General features: G+C 51.9%; 1 protein-coding gene across 1 annotated transcript in view; it reads right to left on the bottom strand.

The window, feature by feature from the left end:
• Positions 1-14,265, bottom strand: part of CMIP (c-Maf inducing protein) — a 195,718-nt gene that overhangs the window by 14,034 nt on the left and 167,419 nt on the right. The window contains exons 8-11 of the mRNA XM_080936738.1: positions 12,197-12,300; positions 10,694-10,798; positions 5,730-6,083; positions 52-117 (exon numbers count right to left, since the gene is read on the bottom strand). Coding sequence (XP_080792864.1) covers positions 52-117; positions 5,730-6,083; positions 10,694-10,798; positions 12,197-12,300 — 629 coding nt within the window. The remainder of the gene's footprint in view (positions 1-51; positions 118-5,729; positions 6,084-10,693; positions 10,799-12,196; positions 12,301-14,265) is intronic.

The following is a 14,265-nucleotide window of genomic DNA, read 5'->3' as shown; positions in this document are numbered from 1 at the left end:
CCTTAAAATGACATCCTCCTCTCCTGAGGTTCTCCTCCTATTTGGACTTACTCTTTGGGGAATGGAATGGGTTGAAGCAAGCTGGCCAGAGACGGTCTCCAGTCATCATAGTCGGACCTAGAATGAGAGAGGAGACCGGTGAGGGGTGGTCAGCAGGGAGAGGTTTTCCACTTGCTATCCCACAGTGGGCCACAAGATAGAAGTGTCTGGGGTTAGCACACAATATGGAGTCTGCTTTGCCTACTTCAGAGACAGTAGTCATAGCACAGCATGAATCAACAAAGAACATTCCAGACTTCCAAACAACAACGGGGGGGGGGGGGGACTATTCAGCTCCCCAGGATTTGCGTACCCTCCTTGCTCAGGGCTGAGACGGTCTCTGTCTCTGTTCATTACTGTTTGGGGCTTCATAGAGGGTGAGGGGGCTACTCTGGGCCTCCAATCCCTAAATCTAGGTTGATGTCCGAGCCCCTTACTACCTTAGGGCAGGACACATCTGGACAGAGCCTTTAAGGAGGGGTTGGGGTTACACGGGGTCACTAGTTCAGGCCCTGAAGCAACTCAAATGACACGAAGAATTTGTGCACAGACCTATTCCCTGGTATAAAAGATACTGAGGTCCCAGCCACATGGCCCATGGTGGCATCACAGCACTACAGGCACACCTGTCCCTCTCGTCTGTGACTGACCAGACTCAAGGGGAAACCTACAGACTGATTCAAGGAAACAAACAACCAAAACAACAACAACCACAAAACCAAACCAACCAAGAGCAACAAACCACAATTTGGACTGTCGTCCTCAGCTACCAGAATGGTTTTTTTTTTGTTTGTTTTTTGTTATTGTTGTTTGTTTGTTTTCTTTATTGACAGGATCTCGAGGCTGGTGAGGTGGTTCTTATGGGTAAAGGTGCATGTCCCCGAGCCTGACAACCCGAGTTCGAGCCCCAGAATGTATATGGTAGGAGAGGAGAACTGAGTCCCTGAATGAAGCCTGTCCCCTGCCACCACATGTATACTGTGGCATCTGAATGATCACAGACACACACAGACACACACACACACACACACACACACACACAGGGTCTCATGTAGCCTAGTCTGGCCATTTGATACACAGCTGAGAATGACCTTGGACTTATGATCTTCTTGCTTCCTTGTCCTGTGTGCTGGGATTACAGACCTGGGCCACCATGCCATATCCATGTGTAGGGTGACGTAATCCAAGGGTTTCCACATGCTAGGCAAACATCCTCCCAATAAACAGACACCCCTTTTCTTGCTATTAGAACCCCCGCCTCTTTTTCTCCACTGGACCCAGCTGGAGGCCTGTGACATACTTCCTCAGCATCTCCTACGCACACGCTCCTTGCAAACACATAACGAAATAAACAGGATCTGCGCCATTTAAACAGAAGAGGAAACTCAAGGGTCAGAGGGGCTAAACAGTCTGCTAGAACTAACACAGCCCTGACTGAGACGCGGCCTTTAGGCTTCCGACGCCAGACCCTTGAGCTAACTGACTTTATACTGTTAAGACCTCACCCAAATCAGACATTTGTATGGTAAGGAGCCTGTGCCTCAAGCAGAGACATAGGGGAGGGCTAGACATGCTGTGCCACCTTCTCTCCTTCGAGGTGCACCCTGGTGGCAGAGTGAAGCCATTGCTCAGAGAATAAATGACAAAACAGGACAGGTGATACAGGCCCTGCTGTCCCACTGTGGAAACGTGGCTGAGCAGAAACACTTCAGGCACTGGAAGAGGCTGCTCTGAGGCTGGCTGAGGGGGAGTGCAGAGCGGAGACATCACAGGAGAGATTTCAACAAGGTCTCAGTCTGATGATGGGTGGACACCCCCCACCCCCACCCCATGTGGGAAAGCTTCCGGAGAACTGTGGGGAAACTGAGACTCGGAGATGCTTTGCGACTTTCTACAAATCTCCACTGGCAGTTGAGGTGCGACTCAGGTACTCCTAAAGCCATGGCCCACATTCCCGAACCCCGACACCTACACTGTATTTATACCCAAGTCCCTAACCTCGTGGGTTTGAGGGCTTTGCTGAAGAGCGAACCTCAAAGTAGTCTGTTCTCAAATCACAGTGCTCATGGAGTGAGCTGCTGGGTGGATGGCCGGCGAATTTTAAGCTTCACTATTGGTCCTCGTTTAAATTTGAAATTGAGGTTTCCTGCCGTTTTCTGCACTAATGCTCGTCTCACATTTCCCCCCACTTCTTGTTCTTCCGGTTCCATTCAACCTGTTTGGTTTTGATTTTGAGATAGGGACTCTCAGGTAGCCCAGGCTAGCCCCAAAGCTGCTATGTAGCTGAGAATGACCTTGAACTCCTGGTCCTCCTGCCTCTGCTTGTCAAGTGTCGAGAGTACAAGCATGCCCCACGATGCTCATTTTATGCAGTGATGAGCGTGGACACCAGGACTCAGAATGTTAGGCCAGCTCACTACCGAGTCACAACAGTCCAACTCTTCTGATCTAACACTGCTGACCTCCTGCCTGCCTGGACATCCTGCCCATTTACCTGGGCTTTCCACAGAAATAATGCCTGCTATTTTTCAACAAATGCTTGCTTCTAACAAAGTATGGCTTAGATAAACTTAGGCTTTGGACTATTCCCCGACATGCCGCCCTCCAAATGAACCCACGATAAGGACTCCGGGACTCAGATCACACCCTGGAAAGGTTCCGAGGAAAGGCTCAGAGGCTGGACAACGGTGTGAAAAAGAATTACCAGAAGAATCTGGTAGCTCTAGATAAGTCTAGGCAGTGTTATGGCTGACATCTAGGCACGCACTATGCCCTGCACTGGGCTCAGATTTGTCCACGTCATTTCCGGGACACCCACATGAAGAGGGAGGGACGGGATGTCTGGGTTCAGGTAGCAGGAACTGAGGGGGGCATGATAGGGCACTAGCCTGCTGCACTGTGCCAACCAGGGGTCTCAGAGTTCATAGGCTTTAGGGATGCATGTGCCTGTTCCCTTGGTTCCTCCTGGGGATGGGGGTGGGTGGTTCTTTTTTTTATTTTTATTTTTTTTGCAGCTAGCTTGCCTTCCTATGACAAGATCACCTCCACCCTTAACTGACTCATGGTATCCAGCACACTGAAACGTGACTTCCTATGCCGTGTCCACTGCATGCCAGATGAGGTCTTCCAAGGCCCTCCAGGTCAGTGGACGTCACTGTCGCCGACTTATAAAACACAAATGCTTGAAACGTCAGCATCTCGGCCTGGATCTTAGGTCAGAGCTGAGCTGACCCTTGAACCCAGGATCCTGGCTCCTGCCTATGTTCTGTCCACTTGACAGCCAAGGGCCTCACAAGAAGGTGGCCAAGCTCCTACTACAGAAGAAGGCTATACTTAGGTCTTTTTTCTAATAAAAAAAAAAAAAAGCCTGGGTTGGAGAGATGGCTCAGTGGTTAGGAACACTCATCGCTCTTATAGAGGACCTAAGTTCAATTCCAGCACCTATAACGGCAGCTCACGACTGTCTGTAACTCCTGTTTCAGGGGATCCAACACCCTCACACAGACATACATGCAGGCAAAACAGCAATGCACACAGAAAGAGAATATGTGCATGAATGAATACGTGGGTGGATGAATGGATATATAGACAGACGGATGGATAGACAGATAAATGGATGGTGGATGGACGGACAGACAGGTGTGTAAATATACGGGTAGACAGATGGGTGCATGATAGATGAATGGGTGGAGAATGGATGGATGGATAAGTAATCAGATGGATGGATGATGGATGGATGGACAAGGACCCTGAAAAAAACCCCAGGCTTTCCCTACTGCAGATCCCAAGCTGGTCTTGGACAACTCGGTCTAATCAAAAGTAGATCAATCCTGATGTGTCTTTGAAATACACTCCTTCTCGTGGGTCTCCAGGCTTGGGTTGACTTTTTAGAGGTGTCAAATTCCAGCGATGGAAAAGCCTGCCTCTGGGAACTCATAACAGATTAGAACAATACACTGACTGGCTGCCATCGAACATTCTCCCTGCAGCCAGGGGCACGCCCAGAGTTCTGAGCATGGCTTTCTTCACCCTCACAACATCCTGTAAAGTGATGTCTCAATTCCACAGCATACCATCTTCTCTGCTTTTTCCAGACAAGGACTGTTTATGGTTCTGGAACTCACTATGTAAAGGAGGTTGGCCTTGAACTCATAAACCAGACTCCCCCTGCCTCCCTAGTGCTGGGGCTAAATGCCTGCACTGCTATGCCTGGCTCCATCTTCTTCTTCTTTTTAAGCTTTCATCTGCACTTCAGTACAGTTCACTGTCACCAAGGACCACAGTACAACAGGGAAAACTGTCCCATTACTGAAATCTCACAGCAGCCCTCCATAGAGGGTGCAAGACAAAACCGCTGAGACCTAAAGGAGACAGGGTACTCACTGTCTCATGTTACTCAACAGATAGAACCACGTCCACTGGCTTCTCGGCACCTTTGTGCATGTCGAATGCCAGTGTTCTTTTCCTAAGTTGTCAAGTTAACAATGTACCTTACCCTGACTCTATTTAGGACAGGAAACACTACCCTATGACTTCTGTAAGTGGCGTGATGTCTCTCAGGCCTGCGAAGAACCCAGGTGGCAAGAGGCCTGGGGCCGATGGGAAACAGCCCAAGGCAGGCAGCTCTGGCCAGGAAGGCTGCTTACCAGGAAATGTGGTCCATCTGTGCATGGTAGCGTCTGCTCTGAGCTGGAGCTACAGGGTTCAACTCAGAGAGGCCACACGACTGATTTATGTCACAGATTAGTTAGTGGCACCTGAGGGATATGTACCTAGATTTATTGCCCTAAACCTGTTTTCCTGGTGCAAAACACACTGGAACCCTCTGAACTGCAGGTGTTTGTTGAGATCTAGCAAATCTGAAGGCCTAGAGATCAGAGACCTAATATTCAGTTTGGTGGGACCTTTTCTGGCTCATCAGAGTGTTCTTAACCTGGACATGACCTCTGAATCCTGACCCTGGGAGCTGTAGCAAACAGGAGGTCTGGCCAAGCAGGAAGAAATAGCTCAAACATGAACATTTGTAAGGGAGTTAACTTCTGTCAGTGGTGTGTGATCTCTCTCAGGCCTGCAAAGAACCCAGATGGCAAGAGGCCTGGGGCCCATGGGAAACAGCCCAAGGCAGGCAGTTCTGGCCTGGAAGGCTGCTACCAGGAAATGTAGCTCACAGGAGCCCATAGCCAAGACCCCGGGGAGGCTTGGAGTGCTGTGGGTTTGGCCAAGAAAGAAACAAGATTCCTCCATGCCTTGTGGAAGCCCAGATCCGAGCTCAGTTCTCAGATATTCAGAATGAATTCTGGAACTTTCTTCCTTAGGATCCGTAGATTGAGCTCTACCCTCCCTTGGCCTCAGCTGAGGGACATAGAGTCTGGCACTGATTTTAGCAGGCCCCCTAGTCCTTTCAAGGGCAACAGGAAGTGCAGACGAATGACTGCTACCTTCATAATATCCTCAACTACAGGAAGTGTGTCACAGATTAGCATGTGCCACGTGGGCTACACTGAGCTACCTTGAACTTGCAGTCATCCTCCTGCCTTAGCTTCCCTAGTACTGGGGCACACCTGCCCATTCACAGCTTGTACATCTAATACAAGCATGCCCATACACCCACCCCCATAGGGCTCAGGCTGGTAGCAGGACCGGCCCCCCCCAAACCCTGCCCTCCCCAAAGTGGGTTCCAGGGTACTCACAGCAGCTTGAGGATCTCCACGTGGCAGCCGAGGGTGCGGCCAGCCTGGGGGCCCAGCTCAATGCTCATGGTACCACATGCTGGGCTGACCATGAGACAGTCAATAAGGTTGGGCTCGCTGTCGTTGCCCGTGCTGGCTGTCAGAGCCGGCTTGGCAGTGCTGGTGCGCTCCACCTCCACGTGGACCTCGCTGGAGGCCACGACCACCGACTTGAGCCGTGGCTCAGACAATGTGGCTTCCTGAGACACCAGGTCCGGGCTGGGGTGCAGCAGGCGCAGAGGTAAGGTGGGCTTCCGGTCGCATGGCTGCTGACAGCCGTTCCGGATCTCCTTCAGGCTGGGGGAGTTGTCGCGGCTGGATGGGGAGAAGAGAAAGGGCAAGAGTGGGTGAGTGGGTGAAGGGGGGATGGTGTTCAGCCCTGACAGCCACAAAGGGCAGTGCTGAGCAGAGGTTAATTAATCTCTCTGTACTTGGGATGCTGAGGCAGGAGGATGCTTGCCAAATTTCAGGCTGGTCTGGGCTACCTAATGGGTCTCTGTCTAGGAAACTGAAAACACATGACGGCAAACAAACAATAAGCCAGGAGGCTACTGGAGACACAAGACCTGACCTCCTTAGCGTCTGTACATCAGCTCTGCCGGTTTCCCTAGAACCTCCATAAGGGGTCGCAATAAAGTGTTCGTTAGGAACAAAGAAGTGGAGGCTTGTCCTGGGGTACACAGCTCAGTCTGAGGAGCACTGGACCCGGAGTCCAGACCCCACTGCCCGTCTCTATAACCGACCACAGCCCAGACAGTAGGCACTCAACAGACACCTGCTCAACGAGTCAACACTGGCACACCTGTGACAAGGCCACCCCTCTCTGTGACCACCTAGTACCTGGTGCAGCCATACGGACACCAACCCAGAATCCTTCCTGATACGCCTGTAACACCCGAGGAGTCCAATCCTGCTCCCATTTGTTTCCTGAGGTGAAGCTACCTCTCCTACCTTGACGCCACCATGCACTTCAGGTGACATTCCCTATTTTACTGTCTGTCCTAGCCAGGTGAGAGAGAGAGAACATAGCATCCACTCTCCTCCTGGGAGTTCCCAGCTCCGCATCAATGGCTCAAGACCCATATTCTGGCAAGCCTGTTATCTCGGGGAGGGGGGATCTTTTCAGGGTTCACCTCTAAATTCTGTCACTTCCAACTGCCTAAAGGTTTTGGTGACACCTCATGACACCAAGGTGGTGACTGAGGAACTGGCTTTTAGGTGACAGTTGCTCGGACAATGTGGAGCCAAACACTGATGTTCAGAGCCTTTTTACAGCAGGACTTTGTCAGAGCCTGGACTTGATAAAGCCCCTTCCAAAGTGACCCCCAATTTCTGGGACAGCATCCTCGGGCACGGTAAGAGGGGCAATAGGTTCTGGGGCTGGTGTCCGTGCCTCCGGGTAAGACTCCATGGGGGTTAATACTCCTTGATGTCACAGCTCATGAATCTAAGCAGCTGAATCTTTCTACTCTTAGGGCTAAGTACTACCAACCAAGCTGTCTTTTAAGGCCCCAAGACTGTAGGTTTCCCCTCTAGGAAGCCCCCTTTGGTTTCCATTTCCTGCCATGGACGAGTTCCTGCCTGGACACCAAAACCATAGCTTTCCTGCCCTGGTGGATACTCGAACAGTCCCCTGAATCTGGGAACTTTTGAAACACCCCCTCCCACTCACCCCAAACTCAAGGAACTCAGCTGTTCTAGGGCAAGCTGCTACAAGCAATTGGCAGGGCTTCCACAAGACTAAGATCAAGACCAGGGGTGACCAGAGACAGGTGCTTCTCGGGCTGGCAAGATGGATCAATGGGTAGGAAGGTTTGTACCTAAGCTGGACAAACTGAGTTCGATCCTTGGGCCCTACATGGTAAAGGTTGGAATGACTCAAACATGTCACGTGTGCCGTGTCCCCAAAGGGAAGAGAGCACATGCACTGTGTACTGGTGTGCAGGGCTAGGTCCACATGGCGGCTCTGGGACCACGTGCCAAACTTGTGAAGAGACCTCAGGGAAGGCCTGAATCCATTTTGCACCTGCCGTGAGCCAGGGCTGAGCACAACGCAATGAGGACATTCAATAAACACATTTTGGCTTTGCTGGGGGAAAGCAATCACTCGCTTCTCTAAACCTATGAACTCCATAGTGGGCGGAAGCCGCATGTGGTCTGAGAGGCGGGGCCTGTGGATCTCCACGGGCTCAGATTTTATTTGCTCCCCTGTGCTCGGCACTTCAGTTCCCCGTTTGCCTCAGCTGGGGTTGAGGAGTGGATATTCAAGGCCTCTTGGCCCTGCTCGGTGATTTTTTCCAGACAGCCACGTTAACCTGGGTCAGGCCGTCTGTTCTTTCAAGTGTAGGAACATTGTGTGCTCGCTGGGAGTGTGCAGAGGCCTGGAGGACAACTGGGAGGGACTGACCAATGGGCCAAAAGGAAACAGCAACCTGGTAGGCCTGGAGGAAGGAGGAGCTATGCCATCAGCTGGGACCCCAACTCAAGGGCTCCCAGGGGCTCAGCTGTGCATTACTGGAAGCCAAGGCCAGTCTGTGTGGGAGGAAGGGCGACCTGTCTTATCCTTGTGTCTTCATCTTGACAGTCCCTCATGACTGAGGGCCTGAAGCCCGTCTCCCTCCCTGCAGCAGTAGCAGCGTGGTGGTTGGAAGGGCAATCCCTTGACAACCCTCCCCTACTTAAATTGTCTGTTGGCTCACCCATGTTCTCAGAAAACGGAACCCAGGCCAGCCTCCTCTAAAGTGTGTCTTCCTGCTCAGCATCTGAGTCCCACCGCCACATGCTGAATATGCAGGTGGGTGCATGCGTGTAGTGGCCAGAGGTTGATGGCGGATGTCTTACTTGATTGCCTTCCTCTTTATCTATGGAAGCGGAGTCTCTCAGTCAAACCCAAAACTTGTCCATTTTTCTAGGCTGGCTAAAAAATCTACCATATCTCTGAGATTGTAAGTGGCTGCCAAGCCTATTCGCAAACACCTAGCTTTTATGTGGGTTCTGGGGATTTGAACTCTGGTCCTCACATGTGTATGGCAAGCACTTGCTGAGCTCCATCTGCTCTCAAAGCCGGCCCCAGGGAGTCCCTTCATCTTTAGCTTCTCTGTCTCTAGTCTTAGTTACACTAATTTCCCTGAGCTGCTGCTCTGCAGGGACCCTCCGTCCATGAGTAGACCCTGGGCAGTTTAAGCAAGCAGACCCCTGAATCCCCAGCCGAAAAAAACAAAATCTGCGGGGAACTTCAGCAGGCTGAGTGGCCATGAGTGGTTCAGGAAACACGGATGGGAAAATGCTGTGATCAGCAGTAACCTGGTCACCACTGGGTCACTGCATACACTGTGTCCTCTGCCAGGATGCTCCTCTTCCTGCTTCCTGCCTCCCTAAGTCTGGCGGTCTTGTGTTCAATAGCATCTCCCTGAAAGGCCCTTCTAACTTTCTATTGGTAAGAGTTCTTAGCTCTAAGCCCGGAGACTCTAAATACCACCAAGACCACACCAATTAATTCAGAATGGCACTGGGGGCCTGGGTATTGTTCCTCTTTTCTTATTTCTAAGCTGAATAGACCCTGTATTGTGCTGGCAAAAGTCCAACAGCCCCGTCTCCAGGACAAAGGATCTCTGATTGGTGACGTCACCCACAACTGTGGGATGGGAAAAGATGTACATCTCAAGACAGACAGGAGCGGTCTTCCTATGGGAAGGGGCAGCAAGGTCTTTGAGCAGACTGCTCTTTCAAGGACTCCTCTTAATGTCAGGACCAGGACAGAGGGGTGGAAAACCAACCCTCCTCTCTCATGCACGGCTACCTAGAAACAACCCTTATCTGTCGCAGCCCCGTCCTTCTCTGCCTGCTGGTTTTAGTAGTTTCATTAACCCAATGTCAGAGATTCCCCCAAAGGCACTAGGGCCTTTCTGTTGTGAGGATACTTCATTTAGCACATGCTGCTCCCCTGCCCCTGAAGCTCCCCACAGCTCTACTAGTGCCTAGAGAGCAGGGGACCCTCAGAGACGTGCTGTGTCTCAACTGAACAACTGGGCAGCTGCAGCACCATGTCCTGCGTGACCAACAAGACTATAGGAAGTAGCTATAGGAAAATCAATGGCACCTGTCCCCCCCGAACAGCCTTAACCAGAACAGACGAGTCTGGATCAAACCTTGGAGGATGATGGGTAAAAAGACACACAACTGAGTCACACCTAGCTTCCTGGGGCAGGGGGGTCTCAGCTACACATAGTAGTCACCCTCTTCCACCTAAATCCTAGGCTCCGAGGCTCTCCCCCCACCCAGGCAAGCACCCACAGTAACCCCCTTCTGGTCCCCTCACTATGTGGTTTTACCATGTGCATGGTCTGGTTCCCACCAGACAGGCTCTGGTGTAGTCAGGGATCTTAGGAGTCCCCTAAGAGCATCTGCTTCCAGAGCGGAGGTAACCACAGGCACAATACAATCACTTCCTAGCTCTGATAATGACACTCTTTTTGCAGCGGGCTGGAAAATGCCGTTAATAGCCCCTCCCCCACACGCAGATAAGCACACACAGGTACATACTCAACACATCCTCTCCCCCTCAAGTTCTCCCTCTGTCACCTTAAACCTGTGATCCCCCTGCCTCAGCCTAAAATGACAGGTGTTCATCCAAACTCCTAGGAGTGCCACACAGACTTGCATATCTGAGCAGCCTTTTGCTTTAGCCCCTCAGAGTGCTGCCCTGTCCCATAGTGAGCAGCCTTCAGCAAAGGATACCAGTAGCTAGAGCCTAGGTGCTCCTAGGCTTCTGATGTTGCTTATCTTCTCAGCCCTAACTTGGGGCTGGGTCCACACCCATGGCCACTTGCAGAGAGGGGTGACAATCTATCCTCTTTGGTGACACATTCCCAGGACAGGGTGGCACTGTGCTCCCACCCAGACCCATCCAGCGCACCGGCACTGACCTGTTGATGAACTCTTCATAGCAGGAATATATGGCCGCGAGGCACACCGCCACGAGGTTGGGCAGGACCCGGGGATGTGGGCAGTGCCCTGTGGGGCCATGCATGCTGAAAGAGAGGAGAGGGAGGTAAGGAGGTTGTGGAGCAGCTGTTGGCCTGAGGTGGAGTTGGGGAGGTGGTCCAGGTGGGAGACCACTTCTGTCAACCCTCATGAGGGCAGGTGGAGAGCCTGCGCCATGTGGCTGATGAGTCCTAGCCAAGAGGGGTGCCAGCTCACTTGGTCTAGCCAACTACTCGAACTCTACCCCTGTGCCTTGAGCTCTGTGAAGGGCGACAGAGGATCAAATCTAGTTTGGACCATGCGGCACATTGTGGCTCTATCCTGGGACCAGCCCCATTTGCACAGGTGCTCTCCGAAATGACTATTCAAAATTCTTTAAAGTGTGATTTGTGAAAAACAATTGTCATTTCAGGTCACCTTAGCTGAGCACAGGGCAAGCGACATCACAGAGCCCTTAGTACGTGTTACTGTACTGTTTGTTACAGAGGCCTCTCTGCCATGGTTGTTTCTCTGTAAAACGGGCTGACCTGTGTGTGTAGGATGACATACGGAACCTCTCTAGGAAACCGCCATCATGGGTGCTGTCACTGAGACAAGCCTGTCCTGCTTTGATTGACCCCACAACCAGAGTCAAGGTTAGAAGTGTGTGTGCGTGTGTTGGGGATGGTGGAATTTGACACCAGTCCTGCAGAACAACCTGCCTGAGCATGGTCATGTGCTGTGGGATTGTAGTGGGCACAGGTCACAAATCTAAGTTTTGTAATTGGCTCAGGCTGGATTTGAACTTGCAATGTAGCCCAAGATAACTTTGGACCTCTGGTTCTCCTGCCTCCATTTTTCAAGTGGAGGGACCACAAGACTGCATTGTGAGCACGGCTTCCATTGTACTGGGGATGGAGCCCAGGCTTCAAGCATGTTAGGCAATCTGCCTACTGCCACATCCCCAGTGCCCAGGTCAGGTTTTTTTTCAAACGCAGCAGAAATGAGCACTTCAGCTCACTCGGATTGTCATAGTTATTGGATCGAATGAGCATCAGAGATCTCATTTCACAGATAAGAAACTGAGGCAAGAGGAGAACATTTGAAAAGGAAGCCTCACAGAATACAGGCCAAGGTGAGAAGTCAACACCAATCTTGTCCTTGGTCCTTGCTCCACCCTAAATACCCACAGCCCTCTGGGGGAGGGGCCACAGAGACAGGAAAAAAAAAATTTAAAAAATGGTTCAGAAGTTCCCCTTCACCATGCTAAGGGTTTCTTCATGTGTTATCTATTTACAATAACAATCTCCCAGAGATATCGAAGGAAGCCAGATCACAGAGGCACAGTGAGAGGCTCGTGGTGTACCTCTTAGAAGGTTAGAGACACAATTGTACCCTGAGTGTCGTGAAGCAGGTGGCATGGGGCAGGGACAGGAGGGGTGGCTGGGTGGGTGGGTGAGACACACCTCTGAATGAACTTCTTTACCACCTCCATGCCTGCGTTGAGCTCATTCAGGGCGAGGATGTACTCCTGAGTAAAGAGCCTCAGCCTTGGGCACTTCCCGAAGTCCTGGAGAGAGAGGAGAGGTAGAGCTAAGGAGGCACGGACAGGAGGAGCTGGAGAAGGGAGCCTCAGTCACTCACGGACTCACACCTCTAATGATTCCCATGCTGAGGAAGGGGTCTGGTGCAGGTCGCATGTTCCCACCTCCTGGATCTGCTGCTGGCAGAGGTCATCAAGTCTAGGTCTGTCCTCTGCAGGACCTTGAGTGGCAGATGTTCTGCCTGGCCTCTGGTTACACCCCCCCAACCCCCGCCACTGGGGTAAACTACAAGCCCTTTTGAGGTGGCCACCCGAATTGAATCTGTGAGCTGGTGTCGAAGGTAGCCGCAGTCAGAGAGACTGCCTTCTGAGCTGGGATGAACCCAGACACATTTCCTCAGAGGCTTCTTTTGGTTTGGCAGACCCCAGACACTCCCAGGCTCCCGCACACGTCTGAAAGAGTATCTGAAGACCAACAACCCACACGCACACACATGTTCCAAGCTCCTGAGAGGCTGAGGCAGGAAATTTGTGAATCTGTGGCCAGCCTGGGCTACACAGTGAGGTTCTACGTTCAAATGAGGAGGCTAGTGGGAAGTGGAAGGCGAGGCGGGTGTCAGGCGTGGGCGCGCGGGAGGCAGCCGGTGTACGAGAACACAGCCAGGCAAGGGCAGTGTGGCTGCGTCATTGAAGACAAGACGGGAAGGCAGGCGGCCGCAGTAATGAGGAGGAAGATGAGCACGTAAAAGAGGTAGTGCTCCCGGCCTGGGGACAGCTGCGTCTAGAGCTCACAGGCGTCCATTTGCGGCACGCACTTGAGGCTTAATTATGCCCCCCCCCCCCCCCCGCCAGCGGGAACAAAGGGCTTCTTCATGCTCTAGCCGAGTAGCTCTCTGAGACTGACATCAGCAGGTGCAGGCAAACAAAACCCGATCAGGAGCCAAGCATCCAGCGTGGCCCAGGGTCTTCTCCTGGCCTGGTCTGGAGAAATGGGCAACCAAGGAAGAGGAAGCACTTTTAGGAAAGGCCCCAAGTGCTATCCAACTGTGCTCAGCGAGGGACGCAATGCTGAAGGCTGTCAGGTAACAGCCCCCCCCCTCCCCGCCTGCCACTGGTGCAGAGCCTGGGCATGGAGCGAGAAGGAGGACACACTGGTCGGTGCTTCAGCTCTGGAAAGATGTGTCTGGCCAGCCAGATGTCTCACGGGTGACACTTGAACTCATCCTGCCCCGCTCAATGGGACCCCTTGAAAAAAAAAGTGGCAGAGTTCTGGATTTGATCCCTAGTGTAGGAGTGGGGGTGGTTTTCCTCACGGTGTGTTTGTTAAGGTCATTTCTCTACACAGGAACGGAACTCGGAGGGGAGCTTAAGAAGTATGCAGACACACTTTCACGCACAGGCACGCGTGCACACTGTGGGCAACACTCACACACAACACTCAGCCAGGCATGAGGTCCTGCAGGACGGGAGGCTCTGAAATACTTCATCTTGCCTTCCTATCTAGGGAGATGCCCACACGGCGCGCCCCACTGTTCCATAGCTCTGATCTACACCCTGCCTCCTGGAGCCACGCAGTGGGCGCGTGCTTAGCATCCTCAAACTGTCAAACGGTGGCATAGCTCAGTGCTAAGAACACATGCAAGGTCCTGGGTTCTTTTGTGTTTCTATCATTGCAGGTGTGAGTGACCTCTCATTTCAGAGGGCCACCCCCAAGCCATCCTTAGGTGTACTTCTTCCAGCAAGAAAAAAGAATGTCTCTTTGAATTCTTAATGACACCATGATATTTGGTTCCAAAAAGGAGCCCAGTAAATCTTCAGAAACACACTTGTTACCCTTAGGCACGGTCCGTGTTGTAGGTTCTTGCTCCAGAAGCCTCTATGCGTAGCACTGAGAAAATATTTGCCATCCTCACATTAAGTGCCTCAGACCCTGAATGCCAGGTTCTTAAAGGGGATGGTTCAGTTGGGCCTTTATGTTTTCAGAAATGAACT

The sequence above is a fragment of the Micromys minutus genome, assembly GCF_963924665.1.
Source record: "Micromys minutus genome assembly, chromosome: 24".
Lineage (NCBI taxonomy): Eukaryota > Metazoa > Chordata > Mammalia > Rodentia > Muridae > Micromys > Micromys minutus.
Note: the sequence above shows the minus strand (reverse complement) of the source record. Positions and strands in the feature narration are given on the sequence as shown.